We start from the raw sequence: 26,191 nt of genomic DNA on the forward strand, positions 1-26,191 counted from the left end.
TTACGAATAACCCTGCTGGTTCACATAACTCAGCTCCATGTCTAGAGGCAAGAATTGCAGCAGAAACAAATTCTAGCAGAATTCAGTATTTTAATTGCCATGTCTCATTCACATTCCATATGGGGCTGATATACCTGCTGAAATGCTTGAAGAGCACATCATTCTTTGGGTGTGTATGTGCATTTCAACCACATGTATAATTTTACCCGTAAAAATGCACACACAATGGCTAGAAATGAAACAGTGGATTGTCAAGCATGGCAGACCTGCTTAAAAGAAAAGAAAAGAAAAAAAATAAAGGACAAGCATGGTTATGGTTGTGCTAAAATTACTCATATTTGCAACCCCTATGCCAAAACAGGGAATTCACTCTTCATACAATAACTCAAGTCTCGTACAACAGTACACTTGGAGAACTTGAAGGACATGGTAAGAAGACTACCCTTGCGGGTTAAGCTAGAAAACCGGTGCAGTAATTGGCATGAGTCCATTCATATAGGATCACGTAAGTATGTGCAGTCTAACAAAGCTGCTAAGCTAAGTCCTCCAATATTTTAATGCAAAGGATTTTTAGCATGCTTTTAATATGTTAAAACGCAGGACAGCAAAGATGAGCTGAAATATGTCACTTCAAACCTAATCACCAAATACAGCATCCCTAGAAAGGAGGCCAGAAGCTATTGCTAAATCAAAGCCCCTCCGGTACCGTACCCCACCAGTGCACAGGGAGAAGATCCCCGGTGCCCTCACGTGTGCAGACCCTGCTGGCAGTGACCATGCCTCGCCCCAGAGCACAATCCGACTGAAAGCATTTCAGAGAATTAAAAATCTCCAGTGCAAGGTTTAAATTACATAAATTATCTACCAAAGCATGCAGAGACTGCATATTAAACTAGTCTTAATCATGATCCTAATCCTCAAGGAAGCACGATGGAGTATCATGAGACACTTATTAAAACTGCGAATGAGATCAGTGGGAGTTTGTCCTGAATGAAAACACCATCCCGCAACTGCAGAAACAGAGAGCAAAATACCTATCACGGAAAAGGCGGAGGAACTCGGAATCATAGCTTCAACATACAATTCGTTATGATACTTATACACTGAATCTATTTAAGTATGAAAAATGTTAAAATAATGTAATTCGATATTTGCTTATTTTCCTCATACTGTAATTTGTGCATTTAAGAAAGGAGAAAAGTTTCGGTTGCTGTGCTTTTGCAGTGCAATACTGCTTCATTCGGTTAGCAAAAACATTTCCATTTTCAAATTATGATCTGCCTTTGATTCCCAGAAATTATTTCCTCTTCACGTCAGCCACAGGAAGTAAACGAACTGCAATTCCCACCCCCCAAATAAACAAGCAAAAATATAAATAAAAAGATCAGGAAATCTGAATTTCAGAAAGCAAGCAGCAAGAGAATGGAAAAAAATACAAAAGCACAAGGCAATGAAAAGCTGCTTAAGAGTTCGGAAACCTCTTAACTTTTTACTGGGTCGGTATTTATGGTCTGTTAAATAATTACACATACAAGAGCTTCACATACTCAGCTTTCATTTTGCTGCTATTCTCTCCCACTGAAATAACTGCAAGATTAATTATAGTAATAAAAAGACAGCATCAAACCCTTTTATGACTGTGCCTGTTTATGAACTTTATGAACACATTAGACCAACAGGAAAAATATTTAAATGCCAGAGTTTAAATCTTCATAGCAGTCTACCAGCAAAAGCTCAAAATCGATTTGAGATACAGGAACACTGCAAATGTCAAAGCTTGCAATGTTACACAAAGGAGTGCCTTTCTCACAAGGTAACATTGCTTAAGAAAAAAAAATAAAAAATAACACAGGAAAAGACCCGACAGGTATTTTCTACAGAACTGGCCCCTCTAAAAAGGTCAGTTCTGAGAGACAAGCTCTAAACACCCTACCCTAATGGAAAATCACAATTTATTTTGAAGAGGTATCACTTCATACTCTTTAGCACTATTAGAATTGGAGCACAATTATTACATACCTAGAGATGTAAATTAATTTAGGGTTAATAAAACTGAGACCATCAAACCCCAGATGTAATTCACTCCCTACAAGCCACAGATACAGTCATTCCACTACGTGGGATAGACAGCAAGGCTTGGAGCTCACTGAATTTCCTTCGATGCGAAAAGGATAATTTCAGGGGGGAAAAAAAAACCCAACCCCAAAAAACAACAGGATGCAGGAGAAACTGGATTTGGTTCCTTACCCAGTCAAAGTCTCCCTGTGCTAGTCCCTATAGTTTTGAGTCCTTTAGGATCCTGAGGTCACCCTGGGGTTGCTCAATAAGGACACATCAGGAGGAATCGAAAGCAGTTACAGTGGTTTTGGAACCAGAGGTACTCGGGAAGCCAGTACACACTGGCTGAGACAGGATGATTAAATCAGGAGTAAAGGTACATTTGTGAGAATTTGGAGTTACATACACTCAGGATAAAAAGGGCTTTTAAAAATCTGCACTGGACTATAAAGACATGATCCACAGGGAACTACTAGTCTGCTGACAGGCCTCGTCCATCTCTAGCAAACTGGTAAACGCTTCCATGGAAAGTTTTCAAGAGCCTGAAACTCTCTACTAAATGGATCTGGAAGCTAAGTAGCATACTGAAGACATAAAAATGAATTATTAAGATATATTTTGGATACAGTAAAACTTTGACAGAGGTGAATGAACAATGCAGAAGCTGTATCCAAATTGTAGAATTCTGTCCTTTCCAACCGTGTGACAAAAGCTGAAATGAGTGACTACATACAAGGAGAGACTGAGGGAACAGCATTTGTTTAGCAATCAGAAGAGAAGGCTAAAGGTCCCTTCTAGCCTAGGCCATTCTGTGATTCTAAAGGAAAATTTTACTGCTGCCTTCAACTACGAAATAGGAGGGACTAGAGAAGATGAAGCCAGCGTTCCCTGAAGTGCACAGTGACAGGATGAGAGGTGACAGACATGTCCAGCAACAAAGGAAATTCTGGTAAGATACAGGGATTTTTACATTTTTTTTTCATTAATAAGGGTGTTCAAACATAAGGACTGGAGTCCACTTGAGACTGGACTAGAGGACCCCCAGAGGTTCTTTTTATGTTAAATTATTCCATGACTTCATGGAGAGACAATCATGGGGTGTTTCCATGTTATGCTGTCTCAATGAATTTGATCACCTTGACAAATCAAAGCTTTCATCGTTAGCCCTACAAACCTGGGTATCTGGAAAATGAGATTGCCTCTTCTGTGCCTCGTCACCGGGATGGATCCTGTAGCTCTATAAGCATTTCCACATCTGTACCTTATCCTATCTTTGTTTCACAGACATGGTCCTCAGCTGCTGCAACTCAGCAGTGCTCCCAACAGCCAGTGAGGGGGCACCATTGCAGGGGGACAGAGACAAGACTATCGAAGCTGCTGTATTTTATGCTGCCAATTGCCAGTTAGTGTAGTGGGAGTGTTGTTAAAACGCATATCGGTCCATCTGACATTAAACATCACCTTACTTAATTCCCTGAATGATCTATAACAAATTAATCCAACGGAGTGGTCTTTAATTTAAATGTCCCACTGCATTTACAATCCCTTACCATCTTATCATATATATACAAAACAAACCTGCTCTAAATGTTGGTGGAAAAGAAAAAAAATAATAAAAAAAATCCTTTCTGTTACTGCCCCAGGTCCTAAAACCTGGTATCTGGCTGATTTGGCCTAGTTTTGTGGGTTTTTTTTGCTACTTGAAGTTCAACAGTCCAGTGTATGTGACCTGCTCTTAATGTTGGTGGAAAAGAAAAAAAATAAAAAAAAATCCTTTCTGTTACTGCCCCAGGTCCTAAAACCTGGTATCTGGCTGATTTGGCCTAGTTTTGTGGGTTTTTTTTGCTACTTGAAGTTCAACAGTCCAGTGTATGTGATGCCCTGAACGAGATGGTCCATCCTTCTCCAGCATAAATCCTCCAAGGGCAGGGAACAGCTTATTTAGTCAACTTCCACAAAAGCAAAGTAATGTCACCATATAACCAAACTCACTCAGTTATGCAGGAGATCTGCATCAAAGAAGAAAAATAGAGACATAATATCTTTTGCAGTGAGTGGAGAGCTAGAAGACTGTATTTGGAGGCAAACAATACCGTCAACTGTACCAACAATTACAGAATTTTGCATTCGGGCAACCTAACAGTAAATGAGGACAGAACTGATCACCACTGTGAGAAATCAGAACACACAGCAGCAGTGCACAAAGTGCCTAAGACCATGGAAAATACCCATTAAAAATATAACTGTCAAGTTTGGATACATCTCCCTGAACAACTTGTGACATGCACTTCAAAATAAAAAGGACTGCCTGAACTGGTACAGTATTATTTCAAACTAACACTCAGGATTTGATTTTATATTCTATTTCCATTTAAAAATCTATTTCTAGGACTGCTGCTTATTAAATCTGCCCTGTTAAATCATTCCCCTATTAAATACAACACGAATTCAGGTTTCCTTTCTCTTTTTCTTCCTCATAACACCCTACAATACCTTTTCTCTATCATAATTTCTGCTCTTAACTAGGAGAATGTCACATATGTGATAAAGAAATAAGCGGTGTGTTCATGCTGCCTGAATTCCTCGATCTCATTATACATACAGTGTCCTAAGGCAAGAGTTTGCCAGCTTAGATTTTCACTTGCTCTATCCCTTTAATTTGTGTCCCCATCAGTGCTGTTACTGTTTGTTAGCATTTGTCTTTATTTATCTCTAGCGATTTTTTTCTTTAAGTCACTGGTTAAATAATCAAAATACTTCAGAGGGAAATTTAGAAATTCCTTCTTGTAAAAAACCAGAATGATTCAGTACCTGTGCTGGAACAGCTTTAGTTGGATAACATTCATTTTGCTGGAAGTGTCTTTTAGCTCAGAAAGAAAAATTATTTCCCTTCCCCCTCTCTCAGCTTCAAGAACTGGACAGGAAAATAGCAAGGCGTCTTTTCATATTCATAAGCAAAGCCTATGTATATCAGCAGTGGCTGCACCAGAGCTCCAGGGTGATCACTGGGTTGCTTTTAGTGAGAACAATGAAAAATATGTCTGGGGCTCCAGCCATGGTGAGCTCTCTGATGGGAGAGCACACGTGGGCTACCGAAGATCTGCAGCTGGCAAAGGCATACCGCTGTATAACCTTGCAGCAAACAATTCTAAGATCCTCACCATTCAAGTCTACTCTGCGGTCAAAAATACAAACAGCTGCTGGTGAGGTACGTGGGAGTCACAGGCTCTGGGCTGACAGAGGCACTAACTCTGCTCCCACTACTCCCAAATACTTTGCTATCTTTTTAAATGATTTGTGGGGAGCTCCTTGCATACTAACAAGCTGGCATGATGAAGATGAGAGCCATTATCACTTCAGAGCACCTTTCAGCAATGGCAGCTTCGCACCTAACACTGGGCTCTCCCTCACGGCAGGCAGGGAGAAGTAGCAATGGCTGATGTCAAACGGGAGCACGAGCCTGCTGCTCCCCCGGCTATTTTCTTGGCATGCGTCCTGCAAGGCCAAAGCAATTAATTTGCTTTATGTATGAGCAGCCAACCTTTCCTGAACAACCTAGTTCAGGCAATTGCTGAATCTAAAAAGGCTTTGTCAAGGAAGACAAAGCTGGAAGTCATCATACCTAAGTACTAACTCTTCCCCATTCCCAACCAGGAGCACTGCTGCAGCACAGCTAAATGGTGTTTCTTTGTATCTGCTCATCCACCAGCCCATTTCTTCTCATTTATTAAGCATGTTTCTCAAAATCACTTTCTCCTCTTCAACCTTAAATTCTTCTTCCCTCCCCCAGCTTCAATCAACACAGCATCTTAAATTGTGAACTGGGTCCCTTCTGGCCCTTGTGGATAGCACTTACTTCTGAGCTCACATGGTTTTGCTTCTCTTGATTTAGGGGGGCTCATTCTGCTTCTGCTCACAGAAAAGGGAGACACATTTCTTTGAAACCATAATAGAAATTAAATCAGATGAAATAAATTCAGCAGCCAGATAATAGCACTGAAAAAACTGACAGATGGCAGAACACTGAGGTTTAGCAATGACACTCACATGTTACATAATTAATTCACTTGGACAAACCTATGGACATGAGAGCATGTCTATGTTAAAGATACGGCTTGAAGAAAAATGCAGAAATATAGGCAGTTTCTTATTCATAATAACCCATTTCAAACCAAAAGCCTAGATAATCACCTTCTGCAAAACCAGTCCATGCTAGAAATTCATCAACCTTCAACTAGCACCAAAACCCACAACAGGCAGAAATCCTATAGATCTCATCAGTTAAGAATTCAATGGGACTCAAAAGATACTCTTACAGCTACTGCTCCCAGCCACACTGCTTGAACAAAATGTAATTTTAAAAAAGTAATTGCAGAATAGCAGAAAAGGCCCCGGACATCACAAGTCCAACAGAAGTCAGGTCAGCTGTGATGCCATCTCACCCATCTGACGGGAGACAGGTCATGCTGTCTGGAGCACCTGGGGATGGGTAACATTCCTACAGAGGATATTGTCAGGTACAAAGCTGAGCAACTTCAATGATCCGGGAAATAGGAAAAGCAAAGTACTATTTTGGTTTTGCAGCAGGGTTATCTAAAAAAAAACAAACCCAAATGACTGCAAACCGTTGCCTTTATCCAAACATTAGAGATGGGGACACAACATCCCTAGCTACCAATACGAAAGCACAAAATGAATTTAGAAACACACCACAAAAGCAACCAGAAAACAAAAAGCCATTTAGCAGGTGGCTAGGTGCTGAGAGGAACTGCCTTGTTTTCATTACATTCTAAGCTGGAAATACTCCTAAAATGCAACAGTTGGCATTACCAGCGCTCTTAACTTCCCCAGTTTGACTGGACTATGGACAACGTCCCAGTGTTGCATCAACTAAGGAATAACCTTAGATCCTGGCAGAGGTGCTGGCAATTCTGTCTCCTGCCTGAAAGCAACTGATTTTGTAAACCCTCCAAAGGGCTGTGCTGCATTTCTGGTCAGGAAAATGAGCCCGCAGTCACTCCTCAGCCACAGGGAGGAAGTTCAGCCTTGTCTTCACCAGGGAGAAAGAAAACGTGACTTAAGGGAGGGACCATACAGGAATGTCCAACTATACATTTTTGCCTCTCACTACATTTTCTGTCTCTCACCACAGCCTCTTCTTTGCCCTAAAGCAGCACACACACACACAAAGAGCAAGGCCTTTTATGTTAAGGGTACAAATTAAAAACAAAATCTAACACTCCAATTTCTTGTTTAATAGTCCACAAGGTTTATAACTCACTGCCATCTTGACCAGTGGTGGTGGGAAGACCTGCAAACATACGTGAATTAATCCCCAAGCCAGCACTTTGCTTATGCATCACCAGCCTGGCTCTTTCCTCACAGACTGGACCAGCCTTGGAGATGACACAATAGTTTGACAAGGACAGAAAACAGCTGGAAATAAGGTCCTTACTGTGAAAATTAAAGCCTACAGTTATCAACAATCATAAGATTAAAATGACTTGATCTTCATCTGATTGTCAACTTCAGATCTAAATAATCCTATAAAACAAGTTAAGTACCAAAATTCTAGGTGCAGACATTTCTAAGATTCAAAAGCAAAGTTTTGACCGCTACAAGGCACAACATTGTCTTGCGAGCAAGCTACAAGTCCAACATTGACTTGTATTGAGGATTCTGTGAATGTCAAGACACAAGTTCATGCACCTGTGACACAAGTTGACCTATTTTGGCTAAAACCCGTAAGAAAACCTAAATATCTTATGCTGAGGCAAAGCACGCTAAATGTGCCTGAATCAGCTATAAACAAATGAATATGGCATAGTTATATCATAGTCTGAGCTGGTTTTGAAGGCCTTATAATTAAAAAACATTCAGAATTGGTCCATACAGGTATTGATACATCCACGAGGAATTCCCAAGTCATCTGCCAGGCAGATACTAGAGAATGGGACCAAACTTCTCCTGGTGTTGAGGTGGCATCAGCTCACTCCCATTAGCAGCAGGGAAATATTTCAAGGGCAATTATTTTTCTGAACAGAAAAAATAACCCAGAAATACAGACTTCAGTCTCTTGGGAGATTTCAAGCAGAAAACTAAGTAAGTAAATAAATAAATCACATAAACCTGCACAAACTACTTTCCTGTCAGGATACCAGTCCCACACTACAACAATCAGAGACTCTACAATACTTGAGTTTTAAGGCCAATTTCCCCAGAGGATGAACAGAAGTGGGCGGGGAGGGAAATGGAAGGTGAAATAACTGGGAAAAGAATGGCAGCTGATTAAGAGAAATTGTCAGGTATCTTAACACTGCATGGTCCAGACTGTGGCCTCTGACAAGAGACTTACAGACAGAGGTTGCAGGGAATGGAGCTGCTTAGTTATTCAGCCCCCCTCTAGGCAATCAGGTGCTGGAAGCAGAATTAAGAAGGTAGTTTTTGACTAAGGATGTTGCAGGGTGAAAGACCAACATAAACAACACAAATATATTAATGTGGTTACTGAAGTAATTTTCTTCTGTAGTCTGTATACGCTTGCAAAAATGATTCATTTATTTTATGCAAGAGAAGCCCATTAATCTTTCTTAATTAGGGAGAAAGTAGGACTAGAATTAGGCTGAAATATAAAATTATGGTTAATTTTGAAGGCCTCCATGTGGCCTATTCCAGTAAAATCCAGTAAAACACTTCCTCCAACACTGTTTGTGACTCATGGGAACATATTCATGAGGTACATGACTGGGAATTCAGTACAATGGGTTGTACTAGTTCCTTGGTCTGCCCAAGAGCAAATCTGCAGAACTAAGTAAGCACACAAATGCAAGTCTACATATTAGTTAGTGTTTTCATTAAAATACCTCTGGCATTTCTGTCAACATCAGACAACACTTCACAGTTCCATAACAACGGAGCACAAATGGACCTCCTCAGAGAGTCGAAAGAACAAGATAAAACGCACTACATGAAAATCAAGCATGTCCTTCTACTGATCGATCCAATGGGGTTTTAGAGGGTGCTACCTGCAGTTAACAACTGTCATACTTTCAGTTTCAGTTATTTTACATTGTGCTCCTTTCATCAGCTATGTTTTTCTTCATTTGTTCTCAAATGCAACAAAGTAAGGAAAAGAAATTGAGCCATACTCTAACATCACAAAGTTCCTAACGACAGAAGTGCTGTCTGCAGTGATGATGAATCCCAGTATGCTACCATGCAGAATGCTGCAAAACTGAGTTTCCAAAAGGCCTGATCCAAGGTGAGTGACTCTTCATGCACCACCAGTACAACCAGATAAACTGTAACAGAGCTAGAGATGGTTTCTCTTCCATTGCAGACAGAAATACACACTAGACAGTGCTGCTTGTGTTACAGTCTGGAAAACTGGTACATTTAGAAGTTTTGAAGTCTTCTGATTTGAATGACCTAAATCTTTTGTGTATTTCACTTCTGTTCTAACACAAGTAAAAGTTGACAGATCATCTTGCAAGTTGTGGGAACACCATCTCTAATTTCTTCATGCTTTCACAAGACAACATGTCAGAGAAACATTGCTTTTCTGTGGTACTCACTGCATGCTGCTTCTGATTCATCTGACCCATCAGGACATTCTTCTTCACCATCACATTTCCACCTGACTGGGATGCAATGGCCGTTGTCACAAGTGAAATCTGACTCGGCGCAAGTTTTCTTTGCTGCAAGAAGAAAAACAACACAGAACCATTTGTCATGAATATAAACAGCGCAGAAGACACCCACAGCATCCGATCCCACTGACCGCCCTGTATTGAGAGCATTAATTTCACATTCAGGATTGCCTCCCCATGACAGCAAACAGGTATCAGACAGGTGCTTCTCCTCACTAGAACTCTCATTCCACCATTATTTAACATGGATTGACTCTTTTTGTCTTTTTCCAGACATTCAAAAACCAGGGATGTTCTTTTTTTCAACATAGTTTTCTAAGGCTTTTACTACAAAAAGCTGCTGCTTCCATGAAACTGAAAACACGCTGCCTAATTTGCAGACAGGTAAGACAAACGAGTCTCACCTTTGGAATACTATAATGTAAGTAATAATGTTTTTATTTATGCAATCTACTCATAGCTTTTTACTACATCTGATGATCATAAAGCACTGCTCCAAACACTAAAAATAATTTCATTAAGTGTAAACCACTCCATGCTCTTTGCTTGTCTTGCAATAATCTAGGGCTTGAAAAATACGCAAGACAAACTCAAGCAATTAACCGGTCTGTTCCTCTGTCCCAGTGGCACAGCACCGTGAGTGCCCTGTAATACCAGTCAGCATCTTTCCACTGCAGCAGGAAGTCAGTCATTACAGATATCTGGCCCTTTCAGTCTGTGCCCTCAACATCAATGTGATCAACAGTCACTCACTGCTTTTTGCAATGGTGACTTCAATGGCTTTTGTGCTGGGAACTGGACTGAAGAGCCATGAGCAACGGCTCAGGTACAGTGTTCCCACTGATGGCAAGACTCTACTGGTATCTACCTTTGTTAATGATCAACTTGCATGGGGAGAAAATTTGTTTCTTTCCTCTGAAAATCTGCTCACAGCCAAATAGGATTCACAGGAAAATTCAGGTAGTAAAGGACCTCAGGAGGTCATCAAGTCCAACCTCCTGCTCAAGACAGGGTCAAGCTCTGGGGTCAGACCAGGTTACTCTGGGTTTTATCCAGTCTGGTCTTAAAAAACCCAAGATGGAAACAGTGCAACCTCCCTGCACAACCTGTTTCACTGCTCAGCTGCCCTCCTGAGCTCGATAGCTACTCCCTGACGTAAGTCACGCGCACACATCATTGCTACATCAACGTAACTTCCAGCAACGATTTCCAAAGCATTAAACACAACAAATAAACCTCCAGGGTTTGACCTTTCACTTTCTCTTTTTCTTATGTGAGCTGCTGTAAGGGAGGGAGCCACATTAAATATCAGTAACATGCCCACACAGGAAACAAGGAACATTACTGTGTGAGGTACTGGAGAGGTCTACATGGCTGAAATCGAGTACTCCTTTTCTCGTACACAAAACGTGCAAGCTTCCCTGAAGAGACACCCAGTAGGAAAGCACTGTGATGCTGTACAACCTCTCAGGATGCACTTCATAAAGAGAATATACATTTCCTCCCCTTCTGTTGCTAAGTGAGACAGACTCTGGAAATAAAATTTAAAAAACAGAACAAAACCACACCAAATAAACCCCAAACAATGACAAAAAAAAACCAAACCCACACCACCAAAAGGATATTTTTCCTTTCCAAAATCAATACTATCAACTCATACAGGAAAATAAATTATAGGAAAAAAACAACTCCATATAGATAAAGAATTTTACAAGGGACTAGTCATACACAGAATCTGGTCTGATCTTCCAAAGACACTGCATATCCGTTATCAGAGGGAAAAGACTTTCTCCTGAATATCTCAGGTTAGAAAAACAAATTGTGAAACGAGCTATAATGCATCACGTATTTAATGCAAGTTTGATTTAATTAATGTGATGCATTTAATGACCAGAAACTCTGACCAGATAGTGATGAGATACGCATGCATAAACGGAGTCGGAGCACTCTCCTGTGCACTGTGAAGCCGACTGGGTAAAATATCAGTATCTTCTATTAGGGGAAGGTTCTGGCATGTACAAGTGAAACAATCCCATCTTCATCCACAAAAGAGAGACTAGCGTAATACTGGAGACACAAGAAACTTTATTTAAAAAATATATTTAGTTTTACACTATCTCTCTCAATACCCTAACATCTTGTTTTCCACAAGAAAACTACCCTTTGACTTATTTTCTCGAGATCCAAAGAGCAACATGCCTACTTTCCCAGCTCAAAATAAACCTCCCCTTTTCCCATCAGTCTAACACTCTGATCGCTGTTATTTCCGGGACATGTGGATGCAAGCGTGGGGGTCAGCCACAGAAAGGAGCGTAACAGGCATTCCCTTCAACGTGGCCAACCTGCTCACAGCAGATGGTGGCACTGATTGCTTTGTTCCCCTGACACTGCTCTTCGGCAGCACAATTAATAGATTGCCAGGATTCACAAAAGGGGGATGAAAGCATTACTGACAGTCCCAAGGCGCCACTCGGAAGGTGTTAATGTGCTCCCCGCGTGCGGCTCCTCTTTGCAAACCGGAGCTGGGCACAAGCGTCCAGCAGCAGCGGCCTGACCAAAGCGTCGTCCCCGTCCGCATGCCCAGCCAGAAGTCCAACCGTTCTGTGCCAGATAAATCAGCAGGATACAAATGCATTTGGTCCTTTGTTTGAACCTGAATTGGCCTATCTCTTAAAGGAGCAGGATAAAGGGAAGCGGAGCTCAAACCCTTCTATGATTATATTTGCTTCTACTATTTCTTTTTTCCCCTGTTTTTGCTTTTTATTACTTATATATACATAACTTTAAAAATTATTTTTACTACATTAGTCTCCAACACATTGCGTCAGGGCTCCACTGACTGCCTTAATTCTCATAAACTCTGCTTTGTGTTGCAAACAGCAACCCAGATTATTCAGACTGCAAGAATACTAAAGCACTGTCTCATTTCTCATCTCTAATACAAGAATGAAATCACTTTATTTCCAACAAGATTCACCTCCTGGCATTCAATTGTCATGTCTCTGGGATCACAACACAGGCAGGGAACAGTTAATTAAAATATTAGCTGTCCTTTTCTTCCTCTTTCTTTTTCAAGTCCAACAACATTTGCTATTAATCTCCCAGGCTGTACACCTTTCTTCTATCATTTCTCCATTAAAAATTCATTGAGCCTCACACCATAAATTGTCAGTGGTGCATTAAAATGTAAAATAAATAAATACGTCCCTTTTAGACAAAGGAGAGGACACAGGTTCATTTTACGGTTTCACTTGGCTCAGAAAGAGCCAGACAAAATTAATTGTTCCCCTGAGATCCATTTCCTTTGCCGTAAGCAGCCCAGGCAGCTCCGCTCACATGTCTCTTCAAAATGAACATAAACAAACAAGAGTAAGTAGTCACAGCATCCCCGCGCCTCTGTGGGCAAACCGATACCTGGAACGAGAAGAGAAGGCTACTGAAGCGTACACAGAGCCTTTCATCTTCTCCCAGCTTGGGTGAAGAGAGTGACACCAAAGAGACTGCCTTCCTTTTGACTCTCACTTGGTTTGCCTTTGGTACCTGCTTTTCCTTTCTCACATCCGCAGATATGTCAGAAACTCGAGGCTGGAAGTCGGTGCCTTTGCGACCACAGGGCTCAGCTCCTGCGGGGAACGAGCCCTGGCTTGGGCAGCTTTCCAAAGGAAGGCTTGGTCAAAGGACATAATTCCTGCTTCTCTTCACCCAGGAAGAAAGGCAAAGAGGGGGAAAGAAGGTTTTGACTCTATACAGCCATAATGGAAAAATACCCTATCATATCAAATTTTAAACTAAACTGCGCTTGACCAACACGGTGGTCCCTCAGTTTGCTAAACGTCCTTTTCTATTACCCACGTCTCTTACCCTGGATGGCAAGTAAGCAATTCAGGGTTCACTCCTTCAGTAAATTAAAAGCAGAGAACCTAGGGTGACTGGCTAAGAATATGAACATTTATATAAGAAATTTATAAAAAAGCAACCATTTGGTATAGGTATAATTAGACTGGAGGAAATAAATACATACTGAAAGGAACAAATCTTGTACTGGTTAGGAAGAGGGACTGGATGATCTAAGCACAACTTGTAACTTCTAAAAATACCTTTCTCTCTCTCTGAAAGGTCAAAGCACTGACCCTGAAGTCAGACAGGTATCTGAATCTAATTGAAAGGTCCAAGATTTAGTCTTTCTTCCTCTTTCTAATAAACCCAAACATCCTCTCACTGCCCTCACAGGCCCTCAGTCACTTCATTTAACCTCACTTAACTTTTACCTCAGTTCTCAAGGCTTTTATGGAGCAGGAACATTTTCACAGTTAGACACCAGGCCCTCTGTGATTCAATTTCCAGTTCATGCTCCTTGCTTATTCCTATTGTGCATGTATGTAATACTAAGCAATACACCACTCTACAATAGTTTCGTTTTTTGCTACTCCTAATTTTCCCAAACTGACACAGCTGAAAAGCAGAGTGAACTTATTTCAGCTCTTTTCACCAACAGCTCCGTAAAGCTGGAGCTGTTCAACAGCAGCAGTGATTTAAAAGCACATACACAAGCGTATTTTCTGATTACGATTTACTTGACAGTTATGACAAAATTGGGGTCTTTTTACCCACTAAAAGAATGAACCCCTATGTAGTAACAACAGGCTCTAAACACAGGATTTTTAGATTAAGGGATTTGTTCAAATTCTGGGTTGTGAATACAGAAAGCCTGGAGGATGAGAGTATCCTCCAGCGTTAACACCCGCAAAGAGCCCACAGACTGGGCTTTCTCCCTGTTTTCCAACCCTCAGCAACTGTTAGTCAATTTCTACCAGTTCTGAAAAGGGGGAAAAAAATGTGAAAAATTAGTCTACTCCCACAAGTTTCATAAAATAGTTAGCTGAATAGAGAACAATCAAAATTACAGCTTTGCAGAGGGAGACGAGGGCAGAAAGTGGCCAGCTGGGCAGTTTGTGGCACGTGCCGTCAGCCAGTTAGGGCTGCGCGGCTTCTGCGTCTCCTACCCAAGGTGGGTTTATTGAAGAGGAAAGAAGGCAATTGGGGATTAAAAAAAAAAATGACCAAACCCCCCAAACGTGTTCCATTTGTTCTGCTACCCATACTGCTTTACAAAGATCCTGCTCCTGTTTTAACTTCTGAATCAACACCAGTTTGCCCATCAAACGGAGTATCTGTTCTCATTTGCAGCCAATAATCAGCCCTCTTGCAGAAACCCAAGCTGCTGCAAAAATCAAATAAAATAAAGTAAAAGGCCATACAACAAAAATTTTGCGGTAATCCCTCTCCAACAGTAAAATAGCACAATTCTGTAGGATGTGAGAATGAGAAGGTGAGATGGTAGGCCAGAAAGCAAAATTGAAATTCATAAAACAGGGTTTCATTTCATGCTGGGAAACTTCAATGGCCACTTTGATCAGTGGTTTATCAGAGCCGCTGACAAGACTCCATACGAGAAGAAAAGCAGCATCACAGGAGTTCAGGAGCTTAACACAGACCATTGCCATCACTCAGCCCTGAGAGGTGCCAACGTCAGCTTGAAGCGTAGCACGAGACACAAGCTAGCTCTTCCCAGAACAACACACGTCATTATTACGGCTCACTCCGCACTACTTAAGAACCTCAATTAATCCAGTCTCATAGTGAGCAAAATACACCCCAGCTGAATCATTTGCTTGGCCTAATGAATCTTTCTGCTTATCAAGAGGAAGGTAAGGGCTGGGATCATTATTCAGCTCTTGAGAGCGATGCTGAACTGCACAAAACGGGACAGCAAACAGTCATCTTCCCTTCATAACCTCAGTCCTAACTCCTGATCGCAAACACAGCCACCATGGCATTGCAAATGCCGCTCCCAAACAAAAATTCCTAGCAATGCAAGGAAGCAAATTCTTTTATTTTATAACCTGAAGTTATGTTCACCAAAATCTTAGTATCCAAAACCCAGAAAACTCTTGGAAGCAGGAGACTGAGCCCTAACCATGTACTTGGTCAGTGTTCTTGCCCTTCAAAGAAAGTCCGTGGTATTGCTCTCCAATCCTTTCGCCAGATTATAGACCCAAAAAACTATCTCAGTCCTCTCAAGGAGATCTGAAAATCCCAGACTACAGCTGACACTATTGCAGCCCAAGTATTCTCAGTTCCTGCTGCTGACTAATGTAGCAGGGATTTTGCAAAGGAGGAAGCATATCAAGGACCGCAGGACTATCCATGTCAGTGTGGTTTCCTGGTCATGGCAGACGGGCAAACAGCACTCCAGCCCTGGCCATGCCCAGCGCCTCTGCTTTAGGCACCCAAACACCCAGTGCTGGGAGCCCGAGCCTGCTGGAAGCACCTCTGCCAGGGCTACGGGGCTGGCTGCAGCCAAATCCTCAGCACGGGAAGTGCCAGAAACATGTTGTTTTGCAGCCAAAAAATGGCAACAGATTTAGATCCAAGAGTGGAAATGTCAGGAAATCCTAGTGGATGCGGACTGTCAAGTCCTTTTAACTTTTAGACAACTAAGGACACCTTGAAGTAATGAAAGGGAATATTTAACCACTCTCTGAATTTGGCCACTTCTTTTGACGCTGCTATCTCAGCGGGCAATTACATTTCTAAAGCAAGATTAATCGGACCACGTCAAACAGCTGGTGTTCAGACACAGACCACAGTCCCTTTGATATTCCACATGAAACACATTTTAAAAAAACTTCTCCCCAAGACCCCCTGAACTGACCCCAGAAAACAACACCCAATTGACAGAAGCCCAGTCAGAGGGTTGGCGACTGCTTGAAGCTGCTCTTACAGTAACCAAAGCATGCAGCTGCTGAGACTATACTAGCCCCTCTGATCAATCAATTCAATTGAATTAAAAGGAGAAAAAGAGATGCCACCTGTGATTTTTTGTTAGTAACAAAGCTATGCACCTTTGTGCCTTTTAAATGGTAATATGTGTAAGCTTCCTATTTAGAATTATTTAAATACACTTTCATGTTTAACACTGACTTTAATGCGAGGAAAATGGCAGCACCTAACTGCAAGCTACAGAAAGACAGGGGGAAACTCGAAGCACTGAAATGCATTTTGTTCTCATGTATGAGGTTAACGTGACTTCAACTAACAAACACATGCCTTCATTGCTAAATTGGCTCATGTAATCAAGGCAAACTGAACAAAGTTTTTTCCCCCACCCATCCTCAGATTGCTGCTGCCATTTCAGACTTCAAGAAGCAGCTGTACACTCATAAGTTGCTCTGTTTTTTTCCAATATGCAAGCTGGTCTCAAGAATGCAGCGTTTGTCCCTACAAACCATGCTTCACCAGTAGGAAAAACAGGAATCCTAGAAGGTAGTTCAAGGACAGAATGACCACTTGGACTGGCATGCTCCTTCAAGGGCATTAGATCTGTAAAACATACTACTTGGATATTCAAGACAAGTTCTCCTTTGGAGTTCAAAGGCTTCAGCAGGGCTCTGGGGCTTTGTCTTGAGGAGCCTCACAGCTGGGAACAGCCCAGGCACAGAGCTCAAGCAATGACTTGCTTCAGAAGAACATGCTCCACGCTCCTTCAGGCAAGGCTCCCTCCAGCATCTGCTCCCTCCATCCTTCCCTCCATTTTCACAGAATTTTTTTCTTTTTTTTAAGATCCACTCATAAAGCATCAGTGATCTTTTATGCTGTAGGAAATGAAGTTTTCTGTCAATTTTCACATTGCTATTCTCCAGGATCCCACATAAACTCCAGACACTTGTACGCTGAGGTTAAAAAAAAAAAAAGGCAACAAAAAAGACCCACACCCCAAAAAAATCAAACAACAAACCTGTAAGAAAACCAACCAACCTCCACCGCATTTTACTTGTAAATTGGAAAATCGTGTCCGTCTGCAGAGGGAGGAGGAGGAAGGGACAGATTTTCCTACCAGCATCTTAAATATATCCCCCAGCTTTTCTCAGAAATTGGCTGACAACCCTGTCCAGCCTGCAGTCACCTCCGGATGCTACTCATCAACCTCCCTGCAATGCGGCAAGTTGGCAGGTGTGAAAAAGTACCTGCCATTCAGTGTCAAAACATGCCCACCAACAAAATCTCACTGACGCTCACCCTCACACAGCAGCAACAGTGACAAGGACGCTGGCAAGTGTGCAGACAGGGTCAAGTTTCAGGAAATGTAATTTTTATTACAACAAAGATTATGCAAGGTAGCACTCTACAGAAGGACTATCAGAAAGCCAGCTCCTCTTCCTTACGAGATTGGAGAACTTGAAATGCACAAATTATGCCTGTCCTCAGTTACTGGTACACGGACACGGGGACCTTAAATGACATGCCAGAAGCCCTGCAGCAAACCTGCAGCACAACAAAGCATCTGACCCACGTTTTTCAGCCACATCTGCAGTATATATTAAGCTCAAGTCAAATTTTCTCTTTATTGAAAAGAGCAGCCATCCTTCTGCTGTGGAAGTTGAATGAGTTTCCAGAACTCCATATTGCTGCAGTCACGACCTCTTCAAAGGATTTGGTGCGCTCTGAGTTTCCAGTTTGTTTCTAAATGTTTCTTTGACTAGAGCTCATCCACACTCACTTCAGCTGACAGAACTGCCAGCTCTGCCTGTCTGCTCTGGTTTTGGCTTTGTCTTTGAACAAGCAGCAAGACACTGTCACAAGACACAAGCTCTTGGGTGGCACCTACATGTACGTTATTTCACCATGAAGAACATCTGCAAATTCCTCAACAGGTACTTGACTTCATTCGGTCTTTCTATTTCTGGGAATTAAACACCGGGATGATGATGAAACATCACCAAAGCCCAGGAATAAATATTGGCCTCAGTGGTCTCAGTGTAAAATTGGATATAGATGTTTTTACATCACCCTCTGATGTTTCTTTTCAATACAGGTTTTAGAACCCTCAGCCTGAGTTAGAGTTACAAGCCTCAGAAGGCACCTGTAAATACTGCTGTTCCAACAGGATGGTCACAGAGATATGAAAACGTTCCTGGACAGAAACATGAGAACACTGAAAAAACTCCACAGTCTCTGAAACTTGGGAGGGATCACAAGCGCTGGACTCTTCAGCTGAGCTGATACAGTGCAGCAGTCCCTGGGGCTTGAAAACTCTTGATATCCTGAAATCATTAATGGCTATCCCTCTCCAGGGAGAGGTTAAACAATCAACCTCGCTCATGAGAAAATTCAGGTTTCCTGAGGTCAAAGCATACCAATGGCCATTTCTGCTAGCAAATGTATCAAGGCAGAGAAGCAGAAGTTGTTAATCTAAGCACATGGAGCAATTTTGGTTCCCACCTACAAACATGCCCACAGCTTGTCAGACAGGTACCAGGGAAACAGAAGAGCCACACATGAAGGATAAATTCACCTTCATTTATTTAGAAAAGGAGAGAAAGCAAGAGACTAAGACAAGTGAATGCAGATCTTTTCACTAAGTGATACAAGGAAAAGGAGGGCCTCCCTGTACAGTCACTAAAGATTTCTGCTCTGTTTCATGTGTTAAGTCCCTTTTCAGAGCTGGTGGTGTCAAAATCATAGAATAGCTTAGGTTGGAAGGGACCTTAGAGATCATCTAATCCAACCTCCCTGCCATGGGTAGGGACACCTCTCAACTAGACCAGGTTACTCAAGGCCTCAAAATCTCCAAGATCAGTGGAGAGGATGCAAAGACTATCACCAAAGCCTGCAGGGCAACAGCTTCTCACTTGTGTTACGCTGTTGCACTGAAACATTACAACACCAGTTTGCAGGGCAGACACCATGTCGCAGAAGTTGCCTTTCACAGCTTCGACACAGCATTTAAGTTCTCGTTACCAGAAGTTAGTATAGGTACTGTGAGGTTAAAGTACATCAAAGAAACCACAGCACCTTCAGCACAATTCCATGCCAAGTGTGCTGAAACTCCTGTTCGCGTGCGGGAGGTAAATCCAGGAGGCCCAAACTCTGCACAGACCCAGTTACAATTAATCACCTCATCATGCTCTCACAGCAGTTGTTTGATCTACGCTGCCTTTGGGGTTAAAATCAGCCTAAGGCACTTCTGGCGATCCTCAAGCCCTGGCTACGCGGTTGCCACTTCACTGCTCGAGTTTCCCCTTGCACAGCTGTGTGTGCATGTCTTGTAGCCCAGGTCACTTCGTCAACATGGGCTGTGAGAGCATAAACCACATCTGCTGGGAAGCGGCAGTAATTTCACCGGTCACCTTTGCCACTGAAAGCAGAGCTGTGTGATTACACACTGGGTGTCCCCAAAATTGCAGGCAAAGTCACCTCCTCTGCAACTCAGCCTTATAACAGCCAGTAGAGAACTACATACCATTTAAGCCCTATTTTGCAGAACCTGGCATAGGTCCGGGCTGCATACTGTTACTACAGCTGTGTAGAGAAACACTAACCTGATATTTACACCTGTAAGCTCTGTGTTTGTAAGCATTGTAAAACATATGCACAGGACATTCCTATGAATGAGCATTATACATACCCCAAAATGCACCATTTGCTAACAGCCCAAGTATCTCTGGCCTGTAACAGAAATTACCTAATACACTGGAAACTCAGCAGAACTCAACACAAAACTCAATCGCTAACAAAAAGAAAAGAAAAAAAAGAAAAAAACCCACACAGGCTCTTCAAGAGTCAGTATTGATGACCTAAATCACATAACTTGAAGACTCAATCCCCTCAGTGGCAAAAGGCAGAAAACAGGGAGAGGGGACAAGAGAAGCGTTACAGATTGGGGGTGAGTGGGAAGATCCTGCCGATTCTGTGCGCAAATCCCCGTGGGTGGCCAAAAAAAAGGTCTGTGCTCCCAATTAGGGAATTATATCTGTAGTAACACACCTGAGCATTCTGTGTGACAGCCAAGAGCAGAGGAACTGAAGCCGTTAACTTTGCTTGGTTCTGCTGCATTTATTTTTTTTTTTTTATTAGAAGCAACACTGTGTTTTATGTCACTTCTTCACATGGTCCAGTTGCTTAATATTGGATCAGTGTTTGCTTTTTATCTGCTGTTCCTACTTCGATCAATAAGTCATGGGATGAAAGACACAAGAAGTGCTTCATACAGTTAAAAAACTCTACCTGTCACGGTTTGCTTCTCTGGGAGGCTAAAATACTACAATTAAAACACCCGTTGCACAGTCACGGAAGAATGAAGAGTCAATAGCAATGAAAGGAGAGGGGATTTTTCTAAAAGACTTAATCCAGTGTTTTCAGCTTTATCCTCTCTTTGTTTTTAGCAAAATTATGGCACTTTTTTCCTAATCCTAGAAATAAGTTTTTACCCCGAAACTCATTGTCCTGAATTCTTTAACTGCTTCAGACAACGAAAATAAAAACAGAAAATGGAAAGTAATAACTGGTATGCCACAAAAGAAAAAACATACACAGAAAATCCCTGTGCCATAATAAACACCACTGAAAAGCATTCTTGGGTCATACCAATACGCACGGTACAGGAACTTGCAATGAATTAACTGGGTTGCAACACATCAGCAAAATCCCAGGTGATAAAAAAAATATTTAGACCCTGGTTCTTAATGATCTTTAGGTAGACCAGTGCCACAGATGTCCCTAGGTGTGTACCTGAGAAGATACCTTTTCTACAGCTCTGTAAGCCATTCTGTAAAGACAGAAATTGCATCTAATGGCTAATTTGCCAGGAATCTTGCTTTTTACAACCACTGAATCAGAGCTCTGGGAATTGTAGGGGATCACACACAAAAGCTTTTTCAAAAACATCTCCAAAGCCAGCATCGTTTCAGACTGAACAGCAGGTTCATCCTCCGATCCAAGTCTGTTACGGCGGAACAGCGCCAAACAAACGTCTATTAATATTCTGCCAGGAAGCACGAGTGGATGGGCTCTTGCATTACATTAAGTGACGTGGGCAGGTTAAGAGTTAGGCATCGGTCACACAGTTCCTCCATTCAAGTATAAACCTCTTCACCCATCATGGTGTGTTGTCAAATGCTTTTGTGCACTGTGATATTAAATACTAGTACCCTGGGGATGGGAAATGAATAGGTACAACAGAGAAATTATGATGCATGCAGCAATACCCTTTAACCTATTAACAAGTATGACCAAGCTTACTTATTCTGAGCTCTCTAATCATCAAGGCAAGAGGACATCAGCAGCTACTGCGTCCCACTGACAGGGCCTTCAATGGCAAGTGTGGTTCAAACGTCCACAGGAAACACAAAGCAGCTTTGTCTTCTGATGTCAAGAACAAAGCTACCATGTGGCACAGCATCACACATGCAATTAGTCAGGAAAGTTAATACAGTAGAAGCAGATGGTGGAACCATGTCAACAGCTTTAGTGGGCACATTTCCCCATACTCTAGAGGCGTTGTCAGCTGACGTCACAAGGGAGCAGCAGGCACATTGTCAATAAACTGGACCACACCAGGGATCAACACTACCCTCTTATCTACCCATCTGAGGTACCTGTGTGCTCCCACCTCTACTGGCACAGCTCCCATCTTTCAGAATCCTCCCCTCCACCACATCCCCAGGGCTCAGGGGAGCACCACTGACCTCACTGCACACAGAGGGAAACTGAGGCAAAGAGAGACAGTCTCTAATGCTGGTTCAGCTAGGAGATGCTGACATGGAAAGGTACTAAAACACACCTTTGGTGGCCCTTACACCATTCTTTTCTACAGCCAAATGAGTTACCAAATGTTCTACGATTCACTCGTGCAGCACGGCTACAGCACACGTCACTCCCAAGCACTTCATACACTAGCAAAAAGCAACCAGTTCTCTGACACTTCTCACCTGCCAGCCCTAAAGCATGCAGGACAGGAACAAAAGGCTTGTTTGTCACCAATCACACAAGATGGGCACTAAAAACCCAAACCTGAATGACTGCACAAAGAAATACAACACAGGAAATGCTGCGATTTGTATGACTTTGAAGAAACAGCCCTGCAGAGCCTTCAAAGTCTCTTCTGCCATTATTGTCAACTAGTCCTGCCCAATTCCCCAGCTCTGTACCTCATGGATTTCACTAGTACCCAGGTGAGGATGGCAGAAACTTTCAGCTCTGCAAATCATTTAATTAAAATAACCAGCAGCAGTTAGTCAATGGCACGTATGCTCCAGCCACTACAGCTGCAGAATTCTGCAGCCCTCGGTCCAATTTGATTCCCTTTAAAGCTCCTGGCAACCCATTAATTAAAACACATTATTTACAGCTTCCAGGGGCTTGAAACCATGGGATGCACTTGATGGAATTTATGCAATTACATACAGTCAGTTCTAGTGACAGGCTCCATTCTTGCTCTTGCTCTGCTTTCCTCCCACACTCGCCCATTTCCTTCCCCTCGGCTTGTCCATGCGGAGCCGCTGGGCCTGGGTCTGCCATGGCGCCATCGGCTGCCATGGAGATGGGCAGGAGGCAGCAAAGGACCCGTGAGTCTCTCGCTGGAGATGGAGAAGCTGCAAGGCGGTAGCGCAGGAAGGCCAAGACAAAGAAAAACCAATTTGCCTGCTGCCTCTAAACACAAACAACCCTCGTCCTTTGTGTGAGGAAGTGTTGCTGAACAGTTTTATCCTGAAATCAAAAACTCTAAGCCACTAGCAGCCAAACGCAGCCAGGCTAGGTGGATGGAGCATCCTGCCTCTGGTCCTCCGCAGCAGTCCATCATCCATTAGTGCTTCATGCCAAAACATCCATAACAAGGTGATCCCAAAGCAAACCCAGAGGATGTGGAGTTTAATTTACTTAATATGCAATCGTCGCGTCACTCCTATGGCAGCACCGGCTGCAGACAGATCTCTCCTTTCAGAAGTTTTTCTCTTTTTGCTCCATTATTAAGTAGTCACGTTCATCAGTGATTCCCTTGACTTTGTAAGGAAAAAACATCTTAAAACATACATTAGAAGGTATGACTGACAAGCATAACAGTCTACTGTGTCTTTGAACTGATTTCCAAAGGCATTTTATGAGAATAAAGGGAACTAAATTCTCCAGAACCATGAACTTTTTACTGCTTAAGGAGTCCCACATGAACACTGCTGTAAGATCAAGTACCATAAGCTGAAGATATCCACATATAACCCTCCTAAAGATCACTACCTTTTTTCCTTACCTCTATGTGTTTCTCACATTTAACCTTTTTTTCTACAAGGCCAGTGACTTACCTATGTAAAACCTATGGAAACCATCTTTAATGAGACATAAGAAGGAGAAAACTCTGAAAATACGCTTCTAATAAGCCTAATAGCTTTCTTCCAGCAATACAAAAGTGAGGTTTGGCTTTATTCTCCTGTGGTTCGTTTGCAACAGCAAAGAAAGCAAAAAAAGCTGAGAAAGCATTTCGTGCGTGATGCAGGAGCGGCTCCACAGATTTCAGCCCGTAATTCCAAATACCCGACCTACCTGTACCATGCCCTGAGCTGCCGTGAGAAATGGCCCTGAAGTCACTGCAGCTACTCCAATTCAGATTAGCTCTAAAAGTCTCTTTCACCAAGATGTATGGCAACAGTGCACTGGCATTATTTAAGTTCAGATATAAATGTACTACAGAAGAAGTTTTGGTTTGTTTTAATTTATTTTTTTTTTTTTTAAACCATCGGAAGCCCAGAAACACAGGAGTTTGTATCATTATTTCTGGCTCCCGATTAAATCTTTTGTCACTGGGATTTTCATAGAAACGGGCACGAATTGATTTATAGGAGAAGAATGACTATGAAAATGTTTCTGAGATGGCTGATTTAACATGTTTTTTCTCTTTTCCAGCATCGTCCATTCCACATTGGGTCCTTGTAGGTGATCAAGTACCAACATTTTCTATCCAGGGGAGCCAGAACGAAGCACCAGACACTTTTAAATAAGTCAGCTCTATGCTTTCAGACTGTTCAAAATACAAGTTTGTAAAAGCCTGGCCATTAGAGTATGGAGGCTTAAACTTGCAATTTTTTAGTAATTTCCTAGGTCTCCAGCATTAATATACACTGAAAAAGCTAATCTACACATACAATTTTAAATCAACAGGATTTTTTTTTAAAGTTATCTTTTAAAGTCTGTTACATCACGTATACTGTCAATGTAGTGTGGCTACCACTGCAGTACTGCAAATGATCCTCCAACTAATCAGTACCCTCTAGAAACTAAAAAGTAGCATTAAGACCAAAAAGTGAGATCCAGGGGTAAGAATTCTGCCTCCAGGAGAAGGGACAGCAACCCCAAACGCCATGGGTCAGAAATTAGAGTTGTTTTCCTATGTTCCTCCAAACTCTTCTCTAAATAACAGTACAGGTAAAAACCTGTGAAGACTATGGTTGCAATGCAGAGTTGAAAGATTTTGTAACTACTAAACACCTGTCACCACCAGACTTCGGACCGGTGAGCAATATCAGAATTAAACTTCCCCTCTGAAAATGTTTTCCAGTCACCTATGTGTTACCAAGACAACTCCAGCGACCAGAATACAAATTACCTTTGGGGTACCACGTTAAACTCTGAGCACTTACCAACTCTGCCTGCAAATTTAAATGACAACTACTTAAGTGACAACTGTGTAAACAGCAGAAACTACTAAACTACCACAGGAGTCAATGGTACTATAGTCAGGAAAAATGTTACTGGAGGCAACAACAAAACAGAGCAAAAAGAGGAGGAGACACACATAAAAAAGTTCAGCCTTGTAATTCATGAGTGCCAGGCAAGGGCTTCTCATTCCCTAGGAAACATCACTTTTTCTTTGACTTTTTCTTGTCCTGGATATCAGCTATAAATAAGCCCCAATGTTGGGGCAAAACTTTACATTGTAAGAAAGCCAAGGCAGGCAGTTTTGGATGCTGAGAGGTGCCCAGCTATAAACAACCCTGGAGCTGTAAATTTCAATTGTTTTATTTCCGATGACTGTGAAAAAAGGAAGAAAAAACAGAAATATACTTTCTCTTGCCTTTGACACTGATCTGTGAAGCGATCTTAAAATTCAAGAGCGTTAAAGAAATGCTCTGAATGCACAAACAGCTTTGCAAAAATGCTGATAAACCAAGCACGGCGACAGTTATGTTACCGGCCTGCAAAATTAAGTTAGTACATAGCATCAGCAAGAGTAACTATAAGGACATATGCAACATAACTAAGAATTTTAAGATGCATGATAAGCTCAGAGACTGAAATCTGAGAATGAGAGAGGTGGGAAACACTGAAAGCTGCACTCCTCATTAAAGCTGAGTAACATATTGGTTTTTTTATTCTGTCAGAAGATAATTCAGTGGAAAGTCCCAAACACTTCATAAACAGAACAGCTAAAGTCAGATTTGCAGGAGGAGACTGGTGGTGTACTCACTTTTAGGCTTCCTTCAGGAAGCTACAATGACTTGAGATGTTGATCACAGAAGGGGATGTGGGATACCACCTCCCCTTATTAGGCTGTTCCTTCCCCAGCTGCGAACAATTTTTTAAATCCCAGAGGAGTTTACTTAAAAAAAAATAAATCAAAAGAACTCTCTTCATGTCTGTGCATTAAAAAGGCT

The 26,191-nt window shown here is 42.0% G+C and overlaps 1 protein-coding gene across 1 annotated transcript in view; it reads right to left on the reverse strand.

Annotated features, from left to right (window-relative positions):
• LRP8 (low density lipoprotein receptor-related protein 8, apolipoprotein e receptor) overlaps window positions 1-23,066 on the reverse strand; it is an 84,921-nt gene extending 61,855 nt beyond the window's left edge. Inside the window, exons 1-2 of the mRNA XM_009875103.1 lie at window positions 22,949-23,066; window positions 9,633-9,755 (exon numbers count right to left, since the gene is read on the reverse strand). Of these exons, the coding sequence (XP_009873405.1) occupies window positions 9,633-9,755; window positions 22,949-23,066 (241 nt within the window). The remainder of the gene's footprint in view (window positions 1-9,632; window positions 9,756-22,948) is intronic.
• Between the last annotated feature and the right edge of the window lie 3,125 nt (window positions 23,067-26,191).

The sequence above is a fragment of the Apaloderma vittatum genome, unplaced genomic scaffold, assembly GCF_000703405.1.
Source record: "Apaloderma vittatum isolate BGI_N311 unplaced genomic scaffold, ASM70340v1 scaffold7818, whole genome shotgun sequence".
Classification (NCBI taxonomy): domain Eukaryota; kingdom Metazoa; phylum Chordata; class Aves; order Trogoniformes; family Trogonidae; genus Apaloderma; species Apaloderma vittatum.